A 22025-nucleotide genomic window follows, 5' to 3' on the forward strand; every position below is an offset into this window, starting at 1 on the left:
TTGGTTGATTTTACCTTTTGACTCTTGTGAATGATGCTGCAGTGAACATTAGTGTGCAGATTTCTGATTTATTCCTTCATTTCTGGCTGTGGTTGGGATTTCTGGGTCATATGGTAATTCTATATTCAATTCTTTGAGGCACCACCAAAGTGCTTACACAGTGGCTGTACCATTTTATATCCATACCTGTAAAGGCTGAAGTTTCCAGTTTATCAACAGCCTTAACAATACCTGTTTTTTTTTCTTTTATCATTGCTATTCTGATACAAGTAAGGCGGTATCTTGGTATAATTTTGAATTGCATCTCCCTAATGGAAAATGGCACTGGGCATTATTTCTTGTGCTTGTTGATCATTGGAATATCATCTTAGATGAAATATCTTTTCAAGTCCTCTGTCCATTTTTTCTCTTGTTCAAATCTTATGACTTTATTTAATTATTCCAAGCCATTTTGTTCAAAGCCAATCCAGACATCCTACCATTCAATCAGATTAAGCAATGTTTACTATTGCTACCAAAATCAGTTTTAAAATATTTTCTTCCTTCTTGAACTCCTTGATATCAGCTCCCTCTTACTGCCCCCTCTCCTGCTGTAGTCTCCAAGTAATTTGTCTTTTTGTTAAGCTTTAAAAGTTATACATATATGTATATTTTGGTTATTTGACCCTTATTGGATATATGGTTTCCAAAATTTTTCTCTGCATAAACCTTTTTTATTTTTATGACGCTAGTTTATCTTGTTTGATTGTAATTTTATGTCATATATAACAAACTTGCCAAATCCAAGATTATATGCTGTGTCCCTGTGTTTTCTTCTCTAAAATTTTTTCAGTTTTCACTTTTAAAATCAGGTCTTTGTCCCAAGTTAAACAGAGGCACAGGAACCCTGGTGCCATAGTGATTACACCTTGGGCTGCTAACTGCAACGCCAGCAGTTAAAAACTATCAGCTACCCCACTGGGGAAGATGAGGCTTTCTCAGATTCTGCTGGTTCTTTGGTGTTTTTATGAGTCAGAATTGACTTGATAGCAATAAGTTTTTTTGTTTTATACATGGTATAAGATAGTACTCTAAGGTCATTCTTTCATGTAGAGAAATGTTGTTGTCCCAGTGCCATTTGTTTATGAGATAACGGTATTTGTTCCCATTGGGTAGACTTGGCATCCTTGTTGAAAATCAATTGATCATAAATGTATCAGTTGTCTTCTTATTTTTCTATGAATCTATTCTTATGCCATTACCACACTGTTTTGATTATTATAGCTTTGTAGTACATTTTGAAACCAGTTTGAAACCAGTTTGAATTCTCTCCTTTTTTCCCCTTATAGCTTTAGATATTTGGGGGTCTCTTGCAATTCCTTGCGGCTTTTTCCATTTCATAAAAAAAGTTTTAGTAATATGATAGGGATTATAGTTAATTTTTATATTCTTTACTTAGTATTACAATTTTAGTGTGTCTTCCAATCCCTGGGAGTTCATGTCTTTCAGCATTGTTTTGTAATTTTCAGAGTACAAGTCTTGCTTGTGGCTAAATTTATTCTTAGTATTTCACTCTTTTTTATGCTATTATAAGTAGGATTGTTTTCTTAATTTCTTCTCCTGATTGTTCGTTCATTGCGAGTGTATATAAATACAACTGGTTTTTATTTATGTGTTGATTTTATATCCCACAATGTTTCTGATTTTTTTCAGATCCAGTATGATTGTGGGGGGAGGGGTGGTAAATTAGGGTTTTTATGTATAAGATTGTCACTTGTGAATGGAATTGCTTTATTTTACTTCCCATTTAACTGATCTTTATTTATTTTTCTTGTCTAGTTGCCCTAGTTAGAGCTTCCAGTCTTATGTTGCGTATCAAAACTCACTGCCACGAGTCATTCTGACTTATAGTGACTATGTTGTCTTAATTAGTGTTCTCCATTTTACCTCTCTGGATTCGATTGTACATTGCAATAGCTACATAGACTCACAGAAAAATTCATGATTAAAGGATTTATTAAGGAAGTTAACACATTGTAATGCCAGTGAGAAATGGTCAGGATTGTGTTGTTTATCAGACCATGTGAAGTTCTGTCTGCTAATAAATGCCCAAATGGCATACCATTGTGCTAAAAACATCAACCTGAAGGCATTCAGCTCAAACTCCATGAAGTGCTCAGAGGCACTCTGCTCCAGTAAGCCTTAGCTGCAAGGTACTCAGTTCCACTTACATGAGTCAACAAATCCAACTTCTCCAATTCAGTTTACATAGGCACCCCACTCTGCAAACCAGCCTGCTGCACAAGAGCACTCAGCCTTACTTGACCGTGGGTTGGAAAGTCCACGTCCATGTGCTCGCTCCTGGGTCTACTGCTGCTCCTCTGGTGATTTACTGTTGTCTTCTGGATTCAAAAGGTTCACTACACAGGGATTTGGGGGTCTAGAGGATGCACTCCACTCTTGGCTCCTGCTGATCATGAGATCCCTCCTCTTGCTTCTCAGAGGATCCATTTCATACACAGCAGGATATCGTTCCAGGGAATACTGTTCACCATTACTCACAGGTGAATCCTATCAGTATCACCTACCCATCCCCATGCCACCACACCACAGTAAAGCCATGTAGGAGAAGGTCATTTGGTGGGAGTTTGAGACTTTGACTAGAAGTCAAATAATTGAATACCCTCTGAAGTGACTTTACAGGACAAAGTAGAATTGTCCCCAAGGGTTTCTGAGGCCGTAAGTCCTTATTGGAGTAGGAAGCCTCATCTTTCTTCTGCAAAGCAGCTGGTGGTTTCCAACTGCTGGCCTCAAGTTAGCAGCTCAGTTTGTAACCCACTCTAACGCCAGACTGCCACTATGTTTAGTAGAAGTATTGAAAATGGGAAAAGCTTTCCGTCTTTCCCCATTATATATAGTGATCCTAGAGGAAATGGTAGGTCTACCCCCATAGACGTTCCAAGGTTGTAAGTATCTGTGGAAAGACTGCCTAACTCTCCCATGGAGTTGCCAAAAGCTTTTTAACTGCCCACCTTTAAGCTTGCACCAGAGCACTTAATCACTGCTCCACTAGTGCTTCTTAGGTTGATGTTAGCTGTGAGTTTCCCATATATTACCTTTATCATGTTGAGGGATTTTTCTTCTTGTAGTTAATTGGGTGTTTTTACTATGAAATCATGCTGGATTTTGTTAAATGTTTTTTCTACATTAATTGAAATTAGCATGTTTTTTCTTCCTTCACTCTACTAATGTAGCGTATTACATTTCTTGATTTTATTTATTGAACAACCCTTGCATTTCTGAAATAAATCATACTTGGCTGTGTTATAGAATTCTCTTTAATATGCTGCTAAAGTTAGTTTGCTAGTATTTTCTGTGGATTTTTACATCTATGTTCTAAAAGGATATTGGTTTGTAGTTTTCTTTTATTGTCGTGTCTTTGTCTAGCTTCAGTATCAGGGTTTATAGAATGTGTTAGGAAATATATCTTCCTTTTCAGATTTTTGGAAGTTTGAGAAGAATCTATGTTAATTTGACTTTATTGTGTGATTGATTTTTTAAAAAGTATTTTGAATTGAAGAAAATATGAGGAATGAGTGTTATGAAGTCCAACTTGGTATAAAAGAAATTAAACCAACTTAGTTGTTTTATTTCTGTGCCCTTAGTTGTTCAACACTTTGTTTTAACATGGATCTAGTAAATTGAGAGAAACTCTTTAAAAGTAAACTAGAATTCTTTGTGTCCTAGTAGAGTACCTTACACTTAAAAAGTACCCTTAGGAGCAGCTGATACTAAGGGTTCAAGTGGAAGCCAAATGTTTTGAGACTGATGAAGGCAACAAATATACATATGATGGATAGTGATAAGAATTATACGAGCCCCCAATAAAATGATTAATAAAAATAAAGTACTCTTAGGAATTTCATTTTCAGAGAAGGTATTACAGTGATGGTAGAATGACTTCTTATGATAGTAAAGGGGGAAATGGAACATCATTAAATAGGTTAGAATAGATTTTTGTCAGTTAATAAATTGCTACTGAAATTGTCTAACGTTCTTAATGTGATACTGTACAGAGAACAATACAAAATTTTAGCAAAAATCAAATTATGGATACTATAAACAAAAGAATAGGCATGAGAAGTTTTTAAAGTAGTTTTTTAAAACACTACTTTCATTGAAATGTAAAATACATATCACAGGTGTGTAAAGAACATCAACATTTAGGGAACAACTTAGTGAATATTTTTTTGTGAAGCTGAATTGTATAAAGAACAAAGCATCAGGATTGGATGAGGGCTTATTAGCAACCTAGTATATGCAGATGAAACAACCTTTCTTGCCGTTAGTGAGGAGGACTTGAAGCACTTGCTGATGAAGATCAACAATTGCAGTCTGTGGCATGGATCACAACTCAGTGTAAGGAAAACCAAAATTCTCACAACAGGACCAATATGTAGCATCATAATAAATGGAGAAAAGATTGAAGTTGTCAGGGATTTTAGCTTGTTTGGATCCACAATCAATGCTTATGGAAGCAGGAGTCAAGAGATCAAATGACACATTACATTTGAGGTAAATCTGCTGCACAAAACCTCTTTAAAGGGTTGAAAAGCAAGATTATTACTTGGAGGAATAAGATGCACATGACACAAGCCATGGTATTTTCACCTGCTTCCTATGCATGTGAAAATTGGACATTAAGGGAGACTCATACATTTGAATTATGGTGCTAGTGTAGAATATTGAAAGTACCATGGACTGCCCAAAAGAACCAACAAATCTGACTTGGAAGAAGTGCAACTAGAATGCTTTTTAGAGGCAAGGATGGTGAGACTTAGTCTCACATATTTGGTCATGTTGTCAGGAGAGGACGGCATGTTTGATAAAGTAGAGAAGAAGGGGTAAAGAAGAAGGCCCTGAACAAGAGGGGTTTACTCCGAGGCTGCAACAGTGAGCTCAGCCATCAGTACAATTGTGAAGATAGCACAGGCCCGGACAGTGTTGTATTCTATTGTATGTAAGGTTGCTCTGAATTAGAACCACTTGACACCTAACAACAAACAATGGCAATATGCCCTTGTAGCCACCACCACTTAGCATTTCCATCATCCCAGCGGTTCTCGCATGTCTTTTGCAGGCAATACCTTCCCTCCCATCACCTTACGTTAGTTTTACTTGTTTCTGAGATTCATGTAAATGGGAATATAGAATACATAATGTTTTGTGTCTGGATTCTTAAGGTCAGCATGTTTGTGTGAGATTTGTCCATGCTACTTCATGTATCAGAAATTGGTTATTTTAGATTGCTGTAGAGTTGTGGATATTTCACAACTTATCCATTTGTTTATTAATGAACATTTGGATTGTTTCCAGTTTGGGGCTTTTATGAATAAAATCTCTGTGAATCATACATGTTTTTAAAAGTTTCAAAAGAAAAAAACTTTAAAAGATTTAGTTATAGAGACCATAGAAATGGGAGCATAATTTTAATAGACCTTTGAGCATATTTTATTAACCATTAATTAAGACTTACTTAAATTTATCTTTAAGTTTTATATAGCATTTTATTAAGTATGGCTACTTTGGTTTGTATATTAATCAAAGAAAAATTGAAATAATACCTAAATTCTTATTTCAGTGCACAGTAAATGGAAAGTGGTGACTTAGTTTCTGTATTTTGTAAAAGTTAATTTAAAAAGTGGTTACATTAAGATTTTGTTTAAGTTGACTCAACCATATTAAATGTTCAGGATTATGTGATAATATCAAAATTTTGTTTCTGTCACCATTGCAATCAAAAACTTTTTTGTTATAAAAGAAACCTGGTTAAGGAAAGCTCTCACGTAGACTATGTGTACCAAAGGGAAATCCTTACATTGAGAATATTTTCATATTACAAACAGGTGAAACAGTAGTTTCGTATATACTGTCTTTCAAAAAGTGTGAATTTCAACTTTTTCACTTAAATTCCTATTTAATACTCTTTGCTGTATTCTGTTAAAGTCTTGAACTCTCTGTAATGCTCACTTTGCTGATATGCTTTTCCTAGACGGATATTTCTCTATTTTCTGGGAGTATAACTCAGGTTGGAAGTCCTGTTGGAAGTGCAATGAACCTGATACCTGAGGATGGCCTTCCTCCCATTCTCATTTCCACTGGTGTAAAAGGAGGTATGTGAACCTATATATTTAAACATTAGTTTTATATAAGGAAACTTAAAAAAAGCCATTGCCATTAAAAAAATCATTTGTTAGGGGTTCTTACAGATATTATAACAATCCATAAATCAATTATATCAGGCAAACTTGTACGTATGATGCCATCCATCAGCATTTTCAAAACATTATCTTTCTAATTTCATCCTTATTATTAGTTCCTCTCTTTTCCCTTCCTTCCCCACCCTCCCGCCTTTGTGAACCCTTGATAAATTATATACTGTTATTATTTTTTCATGTCTTACACCATCCAGTGTACCCCTTCACCCATGTTTCTGTTATATATCACCCTCAGTGACGGGGTGGTCCATTATCTTTTAACTCCTATTTTCTGCAACCTTTTTGAAGCCCCCACGTATGCCAACTGTTGCATTCTGGTAAAGAGACCAACTTTCAGTGATATACCCACTCTTAACAACAACTAAAAGCTCTATTGTTAGGCAAGCAGTTGTTGCTGTTACTGATCATTTTAGAGTAGGCTTCAATAATTTCATTCTAGTGTAATTTTCATTCTTTGGAAGGATATCATATTCTTTTAAATTATAATATGAATATAATTCACGGACAATTTTGTTTGTCTTTATCATTTCAAATTACATCTTACTCTGAAGAGTTACATATGGTTATGGATTCGGCTCATCTTAGTACAGTCAATACATTAATTTAAGCTTTCTTTGAAGTCTAATAAATATTTGGGAAGGAGCTTTGGTGACATAGTGGTTCATGTGTTGGGCTCCTAACCACAAAGTCAGCAGGTCGAAATTGCCGGCCACTCTGCCGGAGAATTATATGGCTATTTGAAGTCTCAGAAACCCACAGAGGTAGTTCTACTCTATGCTCAGTGACAGGTTTATATGTTCAGGAAGATAAAGCTATAATACATAGAGTTCATGGAACTTAAATAGCAATTCTACTGTAAAACAAAGTTTTATGGAGTCCTGGGAAAAAGTGAAACCATTATAAAATCAGAAAAGAATGTTTAACTTAATGGAAAAGTTCATTATTAATATATCTGAGTCAGCATTTAGTCGGAGCATTTTAGGAAATGGTTTATTAATCTCTCTTTTGTTCTAATCTTTTATCAAGTTCTCCTAACCTCCAATATTTCTTTCTTTTATTTCATCCTTCACATGGTTGTTAATTACCTTTTTCAACATAGACTCTAACATATATTCTTCTTAGAAATATTGACTGGATTCTCAAAAGTTTCGGTAGAAATTACTTATTTTGGTGTATAAGGTTCCTCATAGTATAGTCTCAACCCAACCATTTTCCTAACTTTATTTTCAGCCAGCATCCAAACAGCTCAGAAACATTCTATAAATTATTTCATCTCTTTTGAACATTAACTTTTCATACTTCCGTGCCTTTATTTTGTTTTGGGGTTAGTGGGAAGAAAATAGACTTTCAAGTTGGATAAACCTGAGTTTCAAATACCGTGCCACTCTGTTTTATCTATGGGCAAATAATTTGTCTATTAAAAACCATAAAAAAGATAACTGTACCTATGTAAGAATGATTATGAATATTAAACCAGATACTATACCTGAGAGTGAATAGAAAGAAAATATGCATGTTGTGTCATTGAGTTGATATCAACTTCGAGAGACCTAAACTCATTCAAAAAAACAAAACCCTGCCTTTTCCCATGCAGTCCAACAATCATTGTCATGCTTCAACCATTGTTGGAAGCCACTGTGTTAATCTGTGTCAGTGGTTCTCAACCGTCCTAATGCTGCGACGTAATGCCGCAACAGCTCCTCATGCTGTGGTGACCCCAACCATAAAATTATTTTCATTGCTACTTCATCACTGTCATTTTGCTGTTATGAATCAGATGACCCCTGTGAAAGGGTGGTTCAACCCCCAAGGGGGTGGTGATCCACAGGTTGAGAACCATTCGTTTATCTCCTCTCTTCCCTTTTTCCACTGACCCACCACTGTACCAACGTCCTTCTTTTTCCAACATGTCTAAAATACATAATGAAGTCTCCTATCCTTACATCTAAGGAGCCTTGTGACTCTGTTTCTAAGTCAGATGTGTGTCTACATTGCGTCCAATATGATCAATGAACCCCATAGTTATCGAAGTGACACCTTTGCTTTGTAACACTTTAAATGGGTCTTTTGCAGTAGATTTACCATGTGTAATATGTTATTTGATTTCTTGACTGATTCTTCCATGGGCATTGCTTATAAATTCAAGTAAAATATTCCTAGAATTATTGAATGGATCCCAGTAGCTTCAATAGAAATGACTCCTCTTGGTATGTAAGACTCTTCACAACTCAGTCAGTTTCAGTATTTTCTTAGTTTACTATGCTGTCGCTTACCGGTATTGTTGAAAGGGTTGTTGTTTTCTTTTTGTTGAGTTATTGAGGTGTAATCTATACTGAAGGTTGTAGTCGGTTGTATTATTTGCATATTACAGGTTGTTGAGTCTTCTTCCAATCTTAAAACTGCATTCTTCACAAATTCCAGCTTCATACAAGGAGTATGGTGAAAGTTTAGAACTTTGCCACTCACCTTTCCTGACTTTTATATTCCCTTCCAATGACTACCTCTTAGTGTTTGTACAGGTTCTGCATGAGCACAATTAAGTATTCTGGAATTCCCCTTCTTCTCAAAACCATCTATCTTTGGTCATGATCAATACAACCGAATACCTTTGCAAAGTCAGCAAAATATATGTAAATATCTGGTCTTTTCTGCTTCCAGTCTAGTGCATAGTAGTATGTAGTTGATATTTTCCTTTTCTCTGCAATACCCTTCTGTACTCTAGACTCCATGAAGGACTTGTCAACTTTTCAAAATCAAGCTTAATGCGTACTTACTTACACTACTGGGTTTTGCTTCCTCCCCACTGTTCTAATAGCAAGTCTCTTAGACTATAACTACAGTAACACTTTTCTCATTGGTATGGTTATGCTACTTGGGCCATGAGTTACTTCCATCTTAATTCATCTTTAAATATTCTGCTCTTAACCCCACAGAGGGACCACAGGGATGGGATGAGTCAACCAGGGTGCAGTAAAGCATCAATGAAATACACTATAGTCCTCTGGTTCCTTGAGGCTTCCTCACCCCCACTACCATGACCCTGGTGCTGCTTCTCAATTCAGACAGGACCGGAACATGTACACAGGTATAGATAAGAGATGGGAGCTCAAGACACAAAGAATCCAAGAATAGGAGTGGAAATAGTGATACCAGAAGGGTAGGGGAAGAGGGGGAGAGGAAGGGAGAAAGGGGCAACCGATCGCAATGATCAACACATTATCATACACCCCTTTCCAGGGAGAAGAACAACAGAAAACATGGGGGAAGGGAGACAGCGGTCAGTGTGAGATATGAAAACAATAACAATGTACAATCTATCAAAGGATTATGAGGGTGGAGAGGAAGGGGTAAAAGAGGAGCTGATATCAAGGGCTCAATAGAAAGTAAATGTCTAGAGAAGAATGAAGGCAACACATATACAAATTCGACTGATGCAAGTGATGGTATTGTGACAAAAGTTTTAAGAGTCTGCAATAAAATTATCTTTTAATTTAAAAAATTTTTAAATGTTGATGGCAACATATGTACAAATATTTTTGATACAATTGATGTATGGATTGTTATAAGAGCTGAAAGAGTCCCCAATAAAGTAATTTATTAATAAAATTTTTAAAATATCCCCCCCCAAAATATTCTGCTCTTATTTTGGTGTTGAACGCAGTAGCTGTCATTGATCTGTCAAATGGATAGTTCAACAATGGGGAAGCATAAAATTACCTGTCCTTTTGGTTGGGTAATACATTTGCTTCTTTTCCAGGACCCCTAAACATACACTTTTGTTAGTAAAATTGCTTAGGTTTCAAATTTGTCATTTTGATAAATCTTAACAATAAAGAACTATTAAGTTGACCTACACAATTCTTAAGTAAATCAGATTTCATCTCTGAAAAGTTACATCCATTAAATCTAATTGTCAAAATCTCTCCTACCAAGAAAGAAAAGTGGTTATTGATATTTACATCATTTGGTCATGTGGCTAACTCTTCAAGGAGCCCTGCCGCAGCAACAGTTAACCATTGGCTGACAACTGAGAGATTGGTGGTTCCATCCCACCTAGTGGCTCTGGGGAAGAAAGACTTGACAGTTTTGTACTGTGAAGATTACAGACTAGAAATCCCTGTGGGCAGTTCTTCTCTAGCACATGGGATCCCTATAAGTTGAAATCATCTCAGTGATACCGAAAATAATAAATCTACCTCTGTAGAAGAATTTTGCAGCTTTGTATTCCAATGGGATAATTTCAGTAAAAGTTTTTTAAGTCACTTAGTATTCTTTCCCCAATAAACGCATCTATTAATGAGTGGTTGGACATTTTCTATTTCTTCTAAGAAACACAGGTTAGTTAGTTTCCCATGGTCAGTGGGAAATGTTGTTTGTTCTACCTGGCTGCCCTTCAATGATGCATTCTACCAGGGTGAGTCAAAAGGTATTGCTACAAACTAATAGCAACTTTTATTAAACAAAATGCCAACGTTTGAAGCCATAGTTTCTCCTCCTACCCTCCACTTAGGCTTATAATTTATGACAAGAGTGTTTCCATCGCTCTAATCCTTCCCTGAAGAACACTGCACTCTGATTTACACTGCATGAAAATTGTGGTTTTGTCATGTGTGAAGGACTCAAATCATGTTCCTCTGAACTATATTTTTGTATGTTTGGGGAACAAAAAAAGAATATGAAGGGGCAAGCTCAGGGATGTAGGGTGGATGGGATAAGATTTCCTGATAGAACTCTCATTGAATTTGCTATCTCTGAAAAATGAACAGGTGCATTGTGGTGAGTTAAGGTTTATTGTACCAACCTGTCCAATGAACACATACAGGATTAATTGAAGGGTGAAGAGATAAATGGCTTGGTGAGCTTCACCTTTCTAGTGTTGGATCTCTTGCTCCGTCATGATCAGAACAGGGTGCCGCTGCCTTAGACAGTTCCCTGCTTCAGCTTGCAAGGCTCACTTCCTATAAAGACATCTCTAAGGAGAAGCCACATAGACCTACCCTGATGCAGACCTGGGTGCTGGAGCAGCCACGTGGAGACCCCTGCCAGCTCTGAGATGCTTACATGCTCACTGATTCGACTTTCCTCCTGCAGTCGGCATCATTGCCTGTGTTTTGTGAAATTGAGGTGGACTTTGTAGATTGGTGTCGGACATATGGGCTAATGTTGGATTTATGGGCTTGGTCAGTACTAGATTGGGATGTTTACTTAACATGCACTTACCCTTTATATAAAACACACTCTCATACATATATGAGTTTCTGTGGCTTTTTTTTTCTCTAGTCTACCCAGAATAACACAGTTGTGATGGGGAAAAGATTCCTCACTTGTCACAACTTCCTTGACCTTTTCTTGTCAGTACTGTTTTCCATTTTCTTTAAACTTCTTCATAATAAGCCTCCATGATTATCCTGTGTCCTTTGAGAAAATCTATTAAGATTACTCCTTTGAAATTCCAAAACACAGATGATATAACTTTCAAAGCTGACCTTTCTACCTCGAATGCCAAAGTTTTGGTCGTATCTTTTTTTTTTTTAAGACACCCTAAAGGGAGTAACAGTAACAATCTCAGAAACTCAGAGTTTGCATCTACTTGTTGGCAGTGAGTGAGAATGAGATTAAAACAAGTGTGTTATGAAGGGAACTTAACTGCAGCTATCCACTTGGTCATAGAGACATATTTAAGCACATTTTGTTTGGAATAAACCTCCTGCATGTATGAACTGGTATCCTACTAGCAATACCTTTGGACTTTCCTCATTTATAAAACAACCAATTATTTTTCTATATCTTTTGATTATATGATTATTACATGTAAATTTAACTTTGAGCAGAGACAACCACCATTATTCAGCCTGAAATGACTGAATGTAACAAACTATATTCATAATGATTGAGCATTATTTTCCTTGTTCATAATCAAAATCAAAATTTATCAGTCATTATGATGAAAAATCACTGGTTAGAAAGATTAGTCTCTTAGGATAATTTAAGTGCATTTTCTGGGAGCATTTTTTTTTTTTAATCTCCAATAGTATAAAAAGATTTGAATAAAATGTAGGATCCTGTCTTAGCCCTTAGAACCCTTTCCAGGGTTAACTAGTATCATCATTTTTTTGTTGTTTTCATGGATTATTTTAAATATTGTTCTTAGATGTTAGAACATGTGAAATGTTCTTGTTATGACAGAGATATGGAGAAGTTTTATTAATGAAAGGGTTATCTTTAGACTGTTGTACATACCATTTTGGGATGTGGGAGAATTCTGTAAGTAGACCTTTTTGTATTATTCTGGGTTGACTAGAAAAACAAATCCATAGACACTCATATATGTGTGTAAGAGAGAGCTTTCTATCAAAGGGCAATTGAATATTGAGAAAATATCTTAGCCCAGTCCAGGTCAGGTCCATAAGTCCAATATTAGCCCATATGTCTGTTACTAGTCCATAAATTCCTCTTCAGATTCACCTAGCCACTCACAATGAGGCCAAATGCTGGAAGATCACAGGCTGGTGGGTGAAAAGTCTTGTGGAAGTATTGCTACATGGCTCTTCCAGCTCCTGAGTGTGTCTCCTCAATAGGAAGGTGAACCAGAGCGAGAGTGTTTGGTTCACCTCCAGGGAGAAAGAAAGGAAGTTCTCAGAATCCTCATTAGAAGGCCTTGCCCTCAAGCAGGGGTCCTCAAACTTTTTTAACAGAAGTCAGTTCACTGTCACTATAGTTTTAAAAGAAACGAACAAATTCCTATGCATACTGGACAAGTCGGCTGCTAAGCAGGACAGGCAGTGGCAGCAAAAACACCCAGCAGGCTGGATAAATGTCCTCGGAGGGTTGCATGTTGCCACGGGCCCATAGCTTGAGGGATCATCATCAGGCTGTGACCTGATTGACAGGCTGGACTCCACCCCTTCGCTCTTAATACCCTCAAGTCAACACAAGATTAAGTAGCTATCACAACCTCTTACATATGTACATCCAGTTTGGTGAATTTTGAGGTTGAAAGGGAACACTATTAACTCTGGTACAGCTGGCACAATCAGGACCTATAAATCAATTGTTGTTTCTTGTAAATAATCAACCCATTTCTCCAGTAGACCTCTCTTGGTCTGACCTTCTTACCAATCTCCTGCATTGTTTTCTCCCTGTACAGATTATGCTGTGGAAGAGAGACCATCCCAGATTTCAGTAATGCAGCAATTGGAGGATGGTGGCCCGGACCCACTTGTATTTGTTTTAAATGCAAATTTATTGTCCATGGTTAAAATTGTAAATTGTAAGTTAGAATTTTATTTACTTCTTAAATAATAAAAGAGAGTGTTCCTGATTTAAAGATTGTAAATACAGGTTTTAAATTAATTACACCCAAGTGTTTTGTACAAGTGCAAATCTTTTTTAAAACAGAGTATTGCAGAATTGATTTATATAAAATAATATGCCAAGTGACAACTATGTGACTAACTAAAATTCCTGTGCCAGTGAGGTAAGTGCCTGCTCCATGTAAGAAAGTGAAACAGGTTGGTTAGTAGTTTAAACTATGGGTTACAAAGTTAATGATCTGAAATGTAAACCCCCACCTAATTTCCAATAAAAACAGAATTATAGAATTTTTTTAAATGTAGAAAGAAAAAATAATAAAATGTAGAAAGAATAAAAAACAATTTGAACTGATCTAAGGTAGGGCCTTCCTAGAATGAATCTAACAACTGCTCACCAGAGTTACCTGGTTGTTGGTAAATGATCCAGGAGGATTAGTTTAAATGCTAGTAAACTATACATAATAAAGCTTCAGTATATCATAAAGTAAGATGGAGAAGTTACTTCTCAGTTCCGAGTGCTACTAGTCTCTTGGACATCAGAATAAGAAGGCAATAATCTATACTTCTGATTCTGCTTTCTAATGTGGTATTGCAGCACAGAGAATGCAATTATCTTAGGAGGAAGGAAGAAAGCTCTGAGGGACAGTCCTCTAGTTCACATTGTATTCATATTTAAGAATAACTTGGAATATAGAAACATCAATAAACTTACTGAAATGGTCTGTAGGGATGAAATACAGATGTACTGGCTAATCATCTTTGTGTTTGATCAAAAAATACAGATTTACTTACTGACTAATCACATCTTTGTTTGGCCAGTTATTAATACTTGCCACCTTTACTACCAGGTTTAGGAGTAATTCATTCAAAATCTTAATGTACCATATCTGGTTCATGAGTGATCCCTACAAAACGTTGCTTCTCTTAAGTGCCATCGTGTAGGTTCCTATTCATAGTGACCCTTTGAACATCACAGCACCACATAAGCCACCACAGAACAACACACTGAAAGACAAGTGGTAGATACCTAAAAATATCTAACCTTAAGTTCCTTTGTAGGAAGGGTAAACCACATTAATATAGTTGGAATGGGTATTTCTTGGACCCTAAAGGAGCATGTCTCAAAAGTTAGGTTTCTGAGGCTGTAACTCTTTACAGATGCAGGATGTCCCTTTTCCCTTCGGCACCACCAAGACTGCTTTAGATTTACGTAGTGGTGACTGTAATGTTACTTGAAGTATCTTTTAAATTGAACATTATTTTTCACTAATTATATACCTTGTACTATTGGGGCTCTACAGACCCCTAAGGTGAAGGTCATTCAGAAAAGCCGTCCTTTCACTATTTTTAAACCATGAAGCCTAATAAAGTTAGATGGCAGATGGTCTATCATTTTCCCCCAGAAAAGACTATAAATAGCCAGTCTGTCTCAGAGCTTAACTTTAATAAATATATATGAAATTTTATTTCATTTACAACCTGAAGCCAAACTTGATCGTGTTGTGAAGTTGTATGTGTGTGTCTTCCTGATCTTGCATAAGTAATTATTTCCCTCGGGCAAATGATGTTTTTAAAAAAATACAACATTGTACCCTATCATTATAGCCTAGGGGCTCATACAACTCTTATCACAATCCATACATACATCAATTGTATAAAGCACACTTATGCATTCATTGCCCTCATCATTCTCAAAATTCGCCTTCCACTTGGGTTCCTGGAATCAGTTCCTCATTTTCCTTTTTTCCCTCCCTTTCCTTCCTCTCTCCCCCTCCCTCATGAACCCTTAATCATTTATAAATTATTATTTTATCTTATACTGCCCAGCATCTCCCTTCACCCACTTTTCTGTTGCCCATCCCCCAGATAGGAGGTTATATGTAGATCCCCATGATTAGTTCCCCCTTTCTACCCCTTCTACCCTCCCGGTATCGCCACTCTCACTGTTGGCCCTGAGGCGTTCATCTGTCCTAGATTCCCTGTGTTTCCAGATCCCATCTGTACCACTGTGCATCCTCTGGTCTAACCAGGTTTGCAAGGTAGAATTGGGATCATACTTTAGTTTTATCTTACTAAGAGTCTTTCTTTTAACAATTATACCTTTGGACAAAAGCAGTTTTAAATGCATTTTTCTTTCACTATCACATCTTTTATTTTCCTTCCAGTTGTTTTTCTAGCATACCAGTAGCATGGACATGTTTTATTTTCTATATAGTTTTTGGACAGACTTCATGTGATATGTATTCTTGGCTGTGTTGCAATATAAGTGTTTGTGCACGGTTGTTAAGAGTAAGGATTGAAAAAAAGGGAAACCGAGCTGATTCCAGGAACCCAAGTGGAAGGTGAATTTTGAGAATGACGAGTTCAACGAATGTATAAGGGTGCTTTGCTCAATTGATGTATGTATGGATTGTGATAAGAGTTGTATGAGCCCCAATAAAAAGATTTATTAATTAAAAAAAGAGTAAGGATTGAAAGGTATATATTCTTATTTTGTCTCTAGATGTGAACAGGAAATGCTGGTGTTTCACTACCAAGGGAATGCATGCAGTGGGTCAATCTGAGATAGTCATTCTCCTCCAGTGTCTACCAGATGAGAAGTGCTTGCCAAAGGACATCTTTAATCATTTTGTGCAGCTTTATCGGGACGCCCTGGCAGGTGGGAATGTTTTATGACTTTGTGTGACTCTGTACTCAATACAAACATAAATAATTTTTTGGACTCAGATACAAAATTCTGTTAACCCTGTTGCAATCAAGTCAGTTCTAACTCAATGACCGTAAAGTGCTCTGGTGACATGGTGGTTAAGGGACAGACAGGTGATTTCAAATCCTCTAGCTGCTCTGCAAGAGAAAGACCTCACGTTCACCTTTCATAAAGCTCCCAACCATGGTGACTTTGAGGGAAATTCTACTCTGTCCTATAGGGGTCACTATGAGGTATAAAACACTAGTCTTAAATTTGGAAGCATAACAATGGACTTTGATATTCTTGACAAATTAAAATTTGTCATGGTTTGAGGAAATTATCAAAATTATTCCTTTATCCGGTATGGCTGTTGTTATTTTACAAAAACTGAAGTCCCGATGGCACTACCAGGTAAGTGTTGGATGAAACACGAGGGCAGTGGTTTAAACCCACCAACTGCTCCTCAGGAAATAGTTGAGGAATTGACTTGATGGCAGTGGATTTGGGTTTTGGATTAGGGTCATGACAATGGTACCAGTGGAAAGAAACATACTTTGTTATTGGATTATTCAGTTACCATTCATATAAACAAAGTGCACATTCATTAAGAGCTTTTAACTTTAAAAACAACTACCAAAGACTTCATTATGTTTTTAAAATATAAAAGTTACTCATTGTAACAATGTAAAAGTAAGGTACAGCTACAGAAGTTGGGGAAGGATAGAGCTATGTAAAGAGATGTCTAAAGTCTGAGAAGAAATGAAAAACCATTCATTGGTTCTCCTCATTCACAGTAGTTATTTGTTATGTAATCCTCCCTGTAAGGAGGACCCTGTAAACAGGCTCAAGTCTGGGAATTGATTGAGCGATCGTGACTGTCTATTCTGCTGTTCACCTGATCTACCATTCTTTTGCCTGTACAGATCACGTAAATATTTAGTAGGCTTCCCATCTATTTCATTCCTAGGGACACCGTGGCTAAGTAACCAATACCATAATTCCACACGAGACAGGTTGCTTTGATTATTATTGAGAACTTGTCTATTATAACCACGCTCACCCTGTCTCTGTTGATTTAGTGCTGACACCTGCCCTCTACCATCACGGGGACCAATCAGCCCCATTGTGGGCAAATGTCGGAGTTCGCTTAGGGCAGTGCCCACTGTTAATCCTGGTGCACATAAAATAGCAATTACAGGAGTCTTAAAAGATGCTGGGACCCACTTCACAAACTTGTTCCTTATGGTTGTGGTAAAGGGTATGTCCTCAGGACACCCCCTTTTTGGGTCTATGGGAATATCTTGATAGATCCATTCTAACATACCAATTTCTCTAAGTTTTTGGATGCCTTCCTCTACAGTGTACCAAGGTAGGTCAGGTACTTCAAGTTGGTCTAATCTAGGCCATCTGGCAGTCCATGCTTCATTGAACTAACCAAATAAAGACTTAGATCCTTTTTTAGCTTGTCTCGCAGAGACATTGAAAGAAGAGTCTGTGCTTAGGGGTCCCATATCCAGAAACTCAGACTGGTCTAATATTACATTTTGTGCACCAGTATCCCACACCCTTAGTAACCATTCCCAGGGATATTCTCCAGGCTTTTGCTTGTACGTATTTGAGAACTTGAGCAGGTCTTTATGTGTGTAGCGCACTTCTTCTTGGATAATCATCTCAACCTCACCTTTAGGAGGTTTCTGAGACTTAATTTTAGTTACAGATCTAGCGGAAATAATGGGTGGTGAGGGTGTTTCCTGGGTGCTCTCAGCAATATCTTGCGAGGCATCTTCCTCAGGTAATGCTACTGATGCAGCCCCACCTGGCATATCAACTTGAATAGTTTGGCTAATCTGCTCAGGTGTTTCTAAAGACTCAATATCCTCTTCTTCTGGATCATCAGCCCATATGCTCCTATTCCATGTTTCAGGGTCCCAACTTTTCCCAATTAATGCCCTTACTTTGGTTTCAGACACTACTCTAGATCTGCAATTCAGCTGCCGTTGTAATTCAGCCACTCATATAATGAGACTCTGGACCTGGTTCTCAGCAATGTCAGCTCTTTTACTATAGGAGAGAAGGCTCTCCTTTGTAGCACAGATGGAAGTTTTCAAATCTGTTAGTCTGCATCTGAGGCGTGCTTTTGAGGCTCTGAGATCATCCGTCTCCTTAATCACACTTTTCATTGTACGAAGGATGAGCCACCCAGCTTCCCTATACTTGTCATTATCACAAAACTCCTGGAAAATATCAAACATACGATCACCTAGAGCATCTCCTTTATCCAGCACGTCATCTACCGGTGGTGCTACTTTAGGTATTATCTTTGCTATTTCACACCATAGATTAGTAAGGGTAGCAGATGTATGCACGTCAAGACTAAATAGGTTGGAAAGCCAATTTAAGAAATCCATATTTATGGTTTATTTCTCTAGAAGCAGTCCTGGTACCAAAATGTGTTGGACAGGGTTCTCTAGAGAGACAAACCAGATTGCCAGTAATTATATATAAATATATTTATAAAGATAGATATATAATATAAGAAATGAACCATTAAATTATATACAGGTAGATAATACAAGAAATTAACAGTTAAATTATAAAGCAGTGAGACACTAGCAGTCCTTTAAGGCTTGAGAGACGCCAATTGCCAGTCCCCTTCTGTAGAGAGAGCTGGGCTATATATATCCAGGCAGCAAACAGCAAGGCAGGTCCCCAATTGTCATCAACTGTCGGTCCCCAGCTCTAGAGACGGACATTCCAATCCTGTGGGATTGGAGGGATCTCAACTTACAGCGACACAGTCTACAGGCTAGGCATCCCACAGGTAGTGTACCCCTTTAAATTGAGGCACAGAACAAGCAAGGCGAGGCTCACCGAGCTATTTATCCCTCTGCCCTTCAGTTAATCCTACTTGTGTTTATAAGCCAGGCTGGCACAAGAAACTACCGCACTCCCCAACTCTGAAATTGTTGACCTCAGGGAGACTTTTTTAGTGCTCTGCATACATGTCTACAAAAGCACTGGGAGTACAAAGGGCCTTCAGAAAGCTTGTGGAAAATTAGAATTGAAAGATAATGGAACTTTCCCCAAACTTTTTGAATCCCCCTTGTGTGTTTCTTGAATATATGATTTAAATGTATTATTTCATATTATTTAATCTCCCCATGATTTAACAGAGGAGTTAAGAGGGGTGTAGTTAAGCTAAATTTGTATTTATTCTGACAGAAAGTCAATAGAGAGTATCTGGGGGGGAAATCTGTATTCCATAAATAGGGAAAAAGTAATTTAAGTACAGAAACTAAAACAAGTGATTACTAAAAGAAATGTCTCTGAGAAACAAGCCTTAGACAGTGAGGTGAGGATCAACAGGGTTTTAAAACCGGGTTTTCATGTATTATTTAATAATATAACTTCCTCCCTGGGGGGTGGACAACAGGGAAGTGGGCGAGGAGAGACGCCGGACAGTGTAACATATGACAGAATAATAATTTATGATTTATGAAGGGTTCATGAGGGAGGGGGAATGGGGAAGAAGGGGGAAAATGAGCCGATATTAAGGGCTCAAGTAGAAGGCAAGTGTTTTGAGAATGATGACGGCAAAAGTGCAAATGTGCTGACACAATGGATGGATGGATGGATTGTGATAACAATAAAATGATTTTTAAAAACCCATCAGTTATTCATACCTTCCCAGCAGAGTAATTCCCTTTGTGAGATTCTGTCCCAAAGAAATTACCCAAAATATAACATGTACTTTTGTACATGAAGGTGTTTATAGCAGCATTATCTAAATTTAACATAAAAATTTAGAAGTAACCTAAATGTGAAAAGTTTGTATTAAGCCTATTAGCTATATATACTTTGTCTAGTATGTGTTTTAGGCATTAAAAATGTTTATGAAAAGAATATAATAGGGAAAACACATTCGAATAATAAGTAGAAAACAAGATACAAAATTGCATTTACATGTGAATAGAGCTTATACACAAGCAGATTATGCTTTTATATATTAATTCGACTATAGTAATTTAAGCATAGTCTTACGTAAGTAAGGGCAAGGTCATGCAGTGGAAACCGACCACATGGTACCTGTGAAGTACATTTCAGCATTTATGCTGTCATCCAGAGCCGCCAGTCCATATAACTGGGCCTGAACTTAGTTCCTGAAATGTCCTGAAACCTTCACTTTTCTCTTCAGTTTGATTGCCTTCATATGTAAAATCTGTAAACAGAGAAATGGTGTTGTGTAATTGCTTGTTCACGTTGGATTTGAAAGGTTGTCGAGGAGCAGGGCAAGGGAGATTCATGATTAGAAATTTGTCTTTTCTTCCGTAGGCAATGGGGAACCATTGAAAGAATTTAAGAAGATGAATGGCATACTGAGATTTGCATTTTAGAAAGATGACTCTAGAAGCAATTTAAAGAATGAACTAAAGTCCTTGAGACTGAAGGCAAGGAGACCAGTTATGAAGCTATTGCAGTCGATGAGAAAATTTATTGTATTCAGACATTAGAATAATGCTTAATAATAAGAATGAACAAATTACTTAAGCACACAACATGAATGAATCTTTCAGACATTTTACTGACCAAAGGAAGCCCAGCAGAGAGAAAAGTACACATTACATGATTCCATATATGCACTGTGTCTGAGACAGGCGAAATGAACTTGTAGTGACAGAAATGACATCACCGCTTGCTTGGATGAAGTGGGCGTGCAGGAGTTGTAATTACCTGCAGTGGACTGAGGAACTGTCTGGGATGACTTACAAGTTCTGTATCTTAATTGTGATAGTAGTTACATGAGTGCCCAAACTCATGATACATTAAAAATCAGTGGATTCTGTTGCATTGAAATAGTACTCCAGTGAGATATATATTTTAAAATATTATTTCAAAAATCCATCAGAAATTAAGAAGTTGTTGGGGCTTAAATTAAGCCAGTAGCAGTGAGAACAGAGTGTTGGAAAGATCTGAAAGCTAGCAATGATTCATCTCAAAAGGACTTGATAGCTAAGATGTGAGGAGAAAGGTGCAGGTTGAAGTTGGTGTGAGATTTCTGACTTGGGCACCTGGGTGAGTGGGTGTTGGTCGTGTGCATTGAGATGGGATATAGAAAAGCAGCCGATTCGGAGAAGCAGTGGGAGAAGAGTGCTTTGTTTATTATGTTGAATTTAACAACAACCTATGATCTAAGTCATCTTAAATGTCCTATGTAATATAGGATAGAGATATATACTGTATGTATCTCTCAGTAAACATTTCAAAAACAAACATTGAGTTTCTCTGAATAGGAAATTATTTTCATAGCTCATAAACTATTGGGACTAGAACAGGATTTTAGATCATATAGTGAAAACTCTTATTTTAGATAAGAAAATGAGACCTATATATCATATCTGGTGGATAGTTGAATTGGTACTAACACTCCCAGACCAATATTCTACACTTTGTGTCAGTTACTTCTGTGTATATGAGGGGTACCCCCCCCAAAAAAAAGCCTGGGAAAAAAACAATCTAGGAAGAACTTTTATTTATTTTTTAAATCATTTTATTGGGGGCGGTACAACTCTTATCCCAATGCATACATCCATCCATTGTGTCAAGCACATTTGTACATTTGTTGCCATCATCATTCTCAAAGCATTTGCTTTCTACTTGAGCCCTTGATTATCAGCTCCTCACTTTCCCCCTCCCTCCCCAACTCCCCCTCCTTCACAAACCCTTGATAATTTATAAATTATTATTATTTTGTCATGTCTTACACTG

At 37.1% G+C, this 22025-nt stretch overlaps 1 protein-coding gene across 3 annotated transcripts in view; it reads left to right on the forward strand.

The window, feature by feature from the left end:
- The window catches only part of ZFYVE9 (zinc finger FYVE-type containing 9), a 206383-nt gene that overhangs the window by 124103 nt on the left and 60255 nt on the right, over positions 1–22025 (forward strand). For all 3 annotated transcript variants that reach the window (XM_075555965.1, XM_075555982.1, XM_075555974.1), the window contains 3 exons: positions 6032–6152; positions 13405–13527; positions 16074–16229. In XM_075555965.1, coding sequence (XP_075412080.1) covers positions 6032–6152; positions 13405–13527; positions 16074–16229 — 400 coding nt within the window. The remainder of the gene's footprint in view (positions 1–6031; positions 6153–13404; positions 13528–16073; positions 16230–22025) is intronic.

The sequence above is a fragment of the Tenrec ecaudatus genome, chromosome 1, assembly GCF_050624435.1.
Source record: "Tenrec ecaudatus isolate mTenEca1 chromosome 1, mTenEca1.hap1, whole genome shotgun sequence".
Classification (NCBI taxonomy): Eukaryota; Metazoa; Chordata; class Mammalia; order Afrosoricida; family Tenrecidae; genus Tenrec; species Tenrec ecaudatus.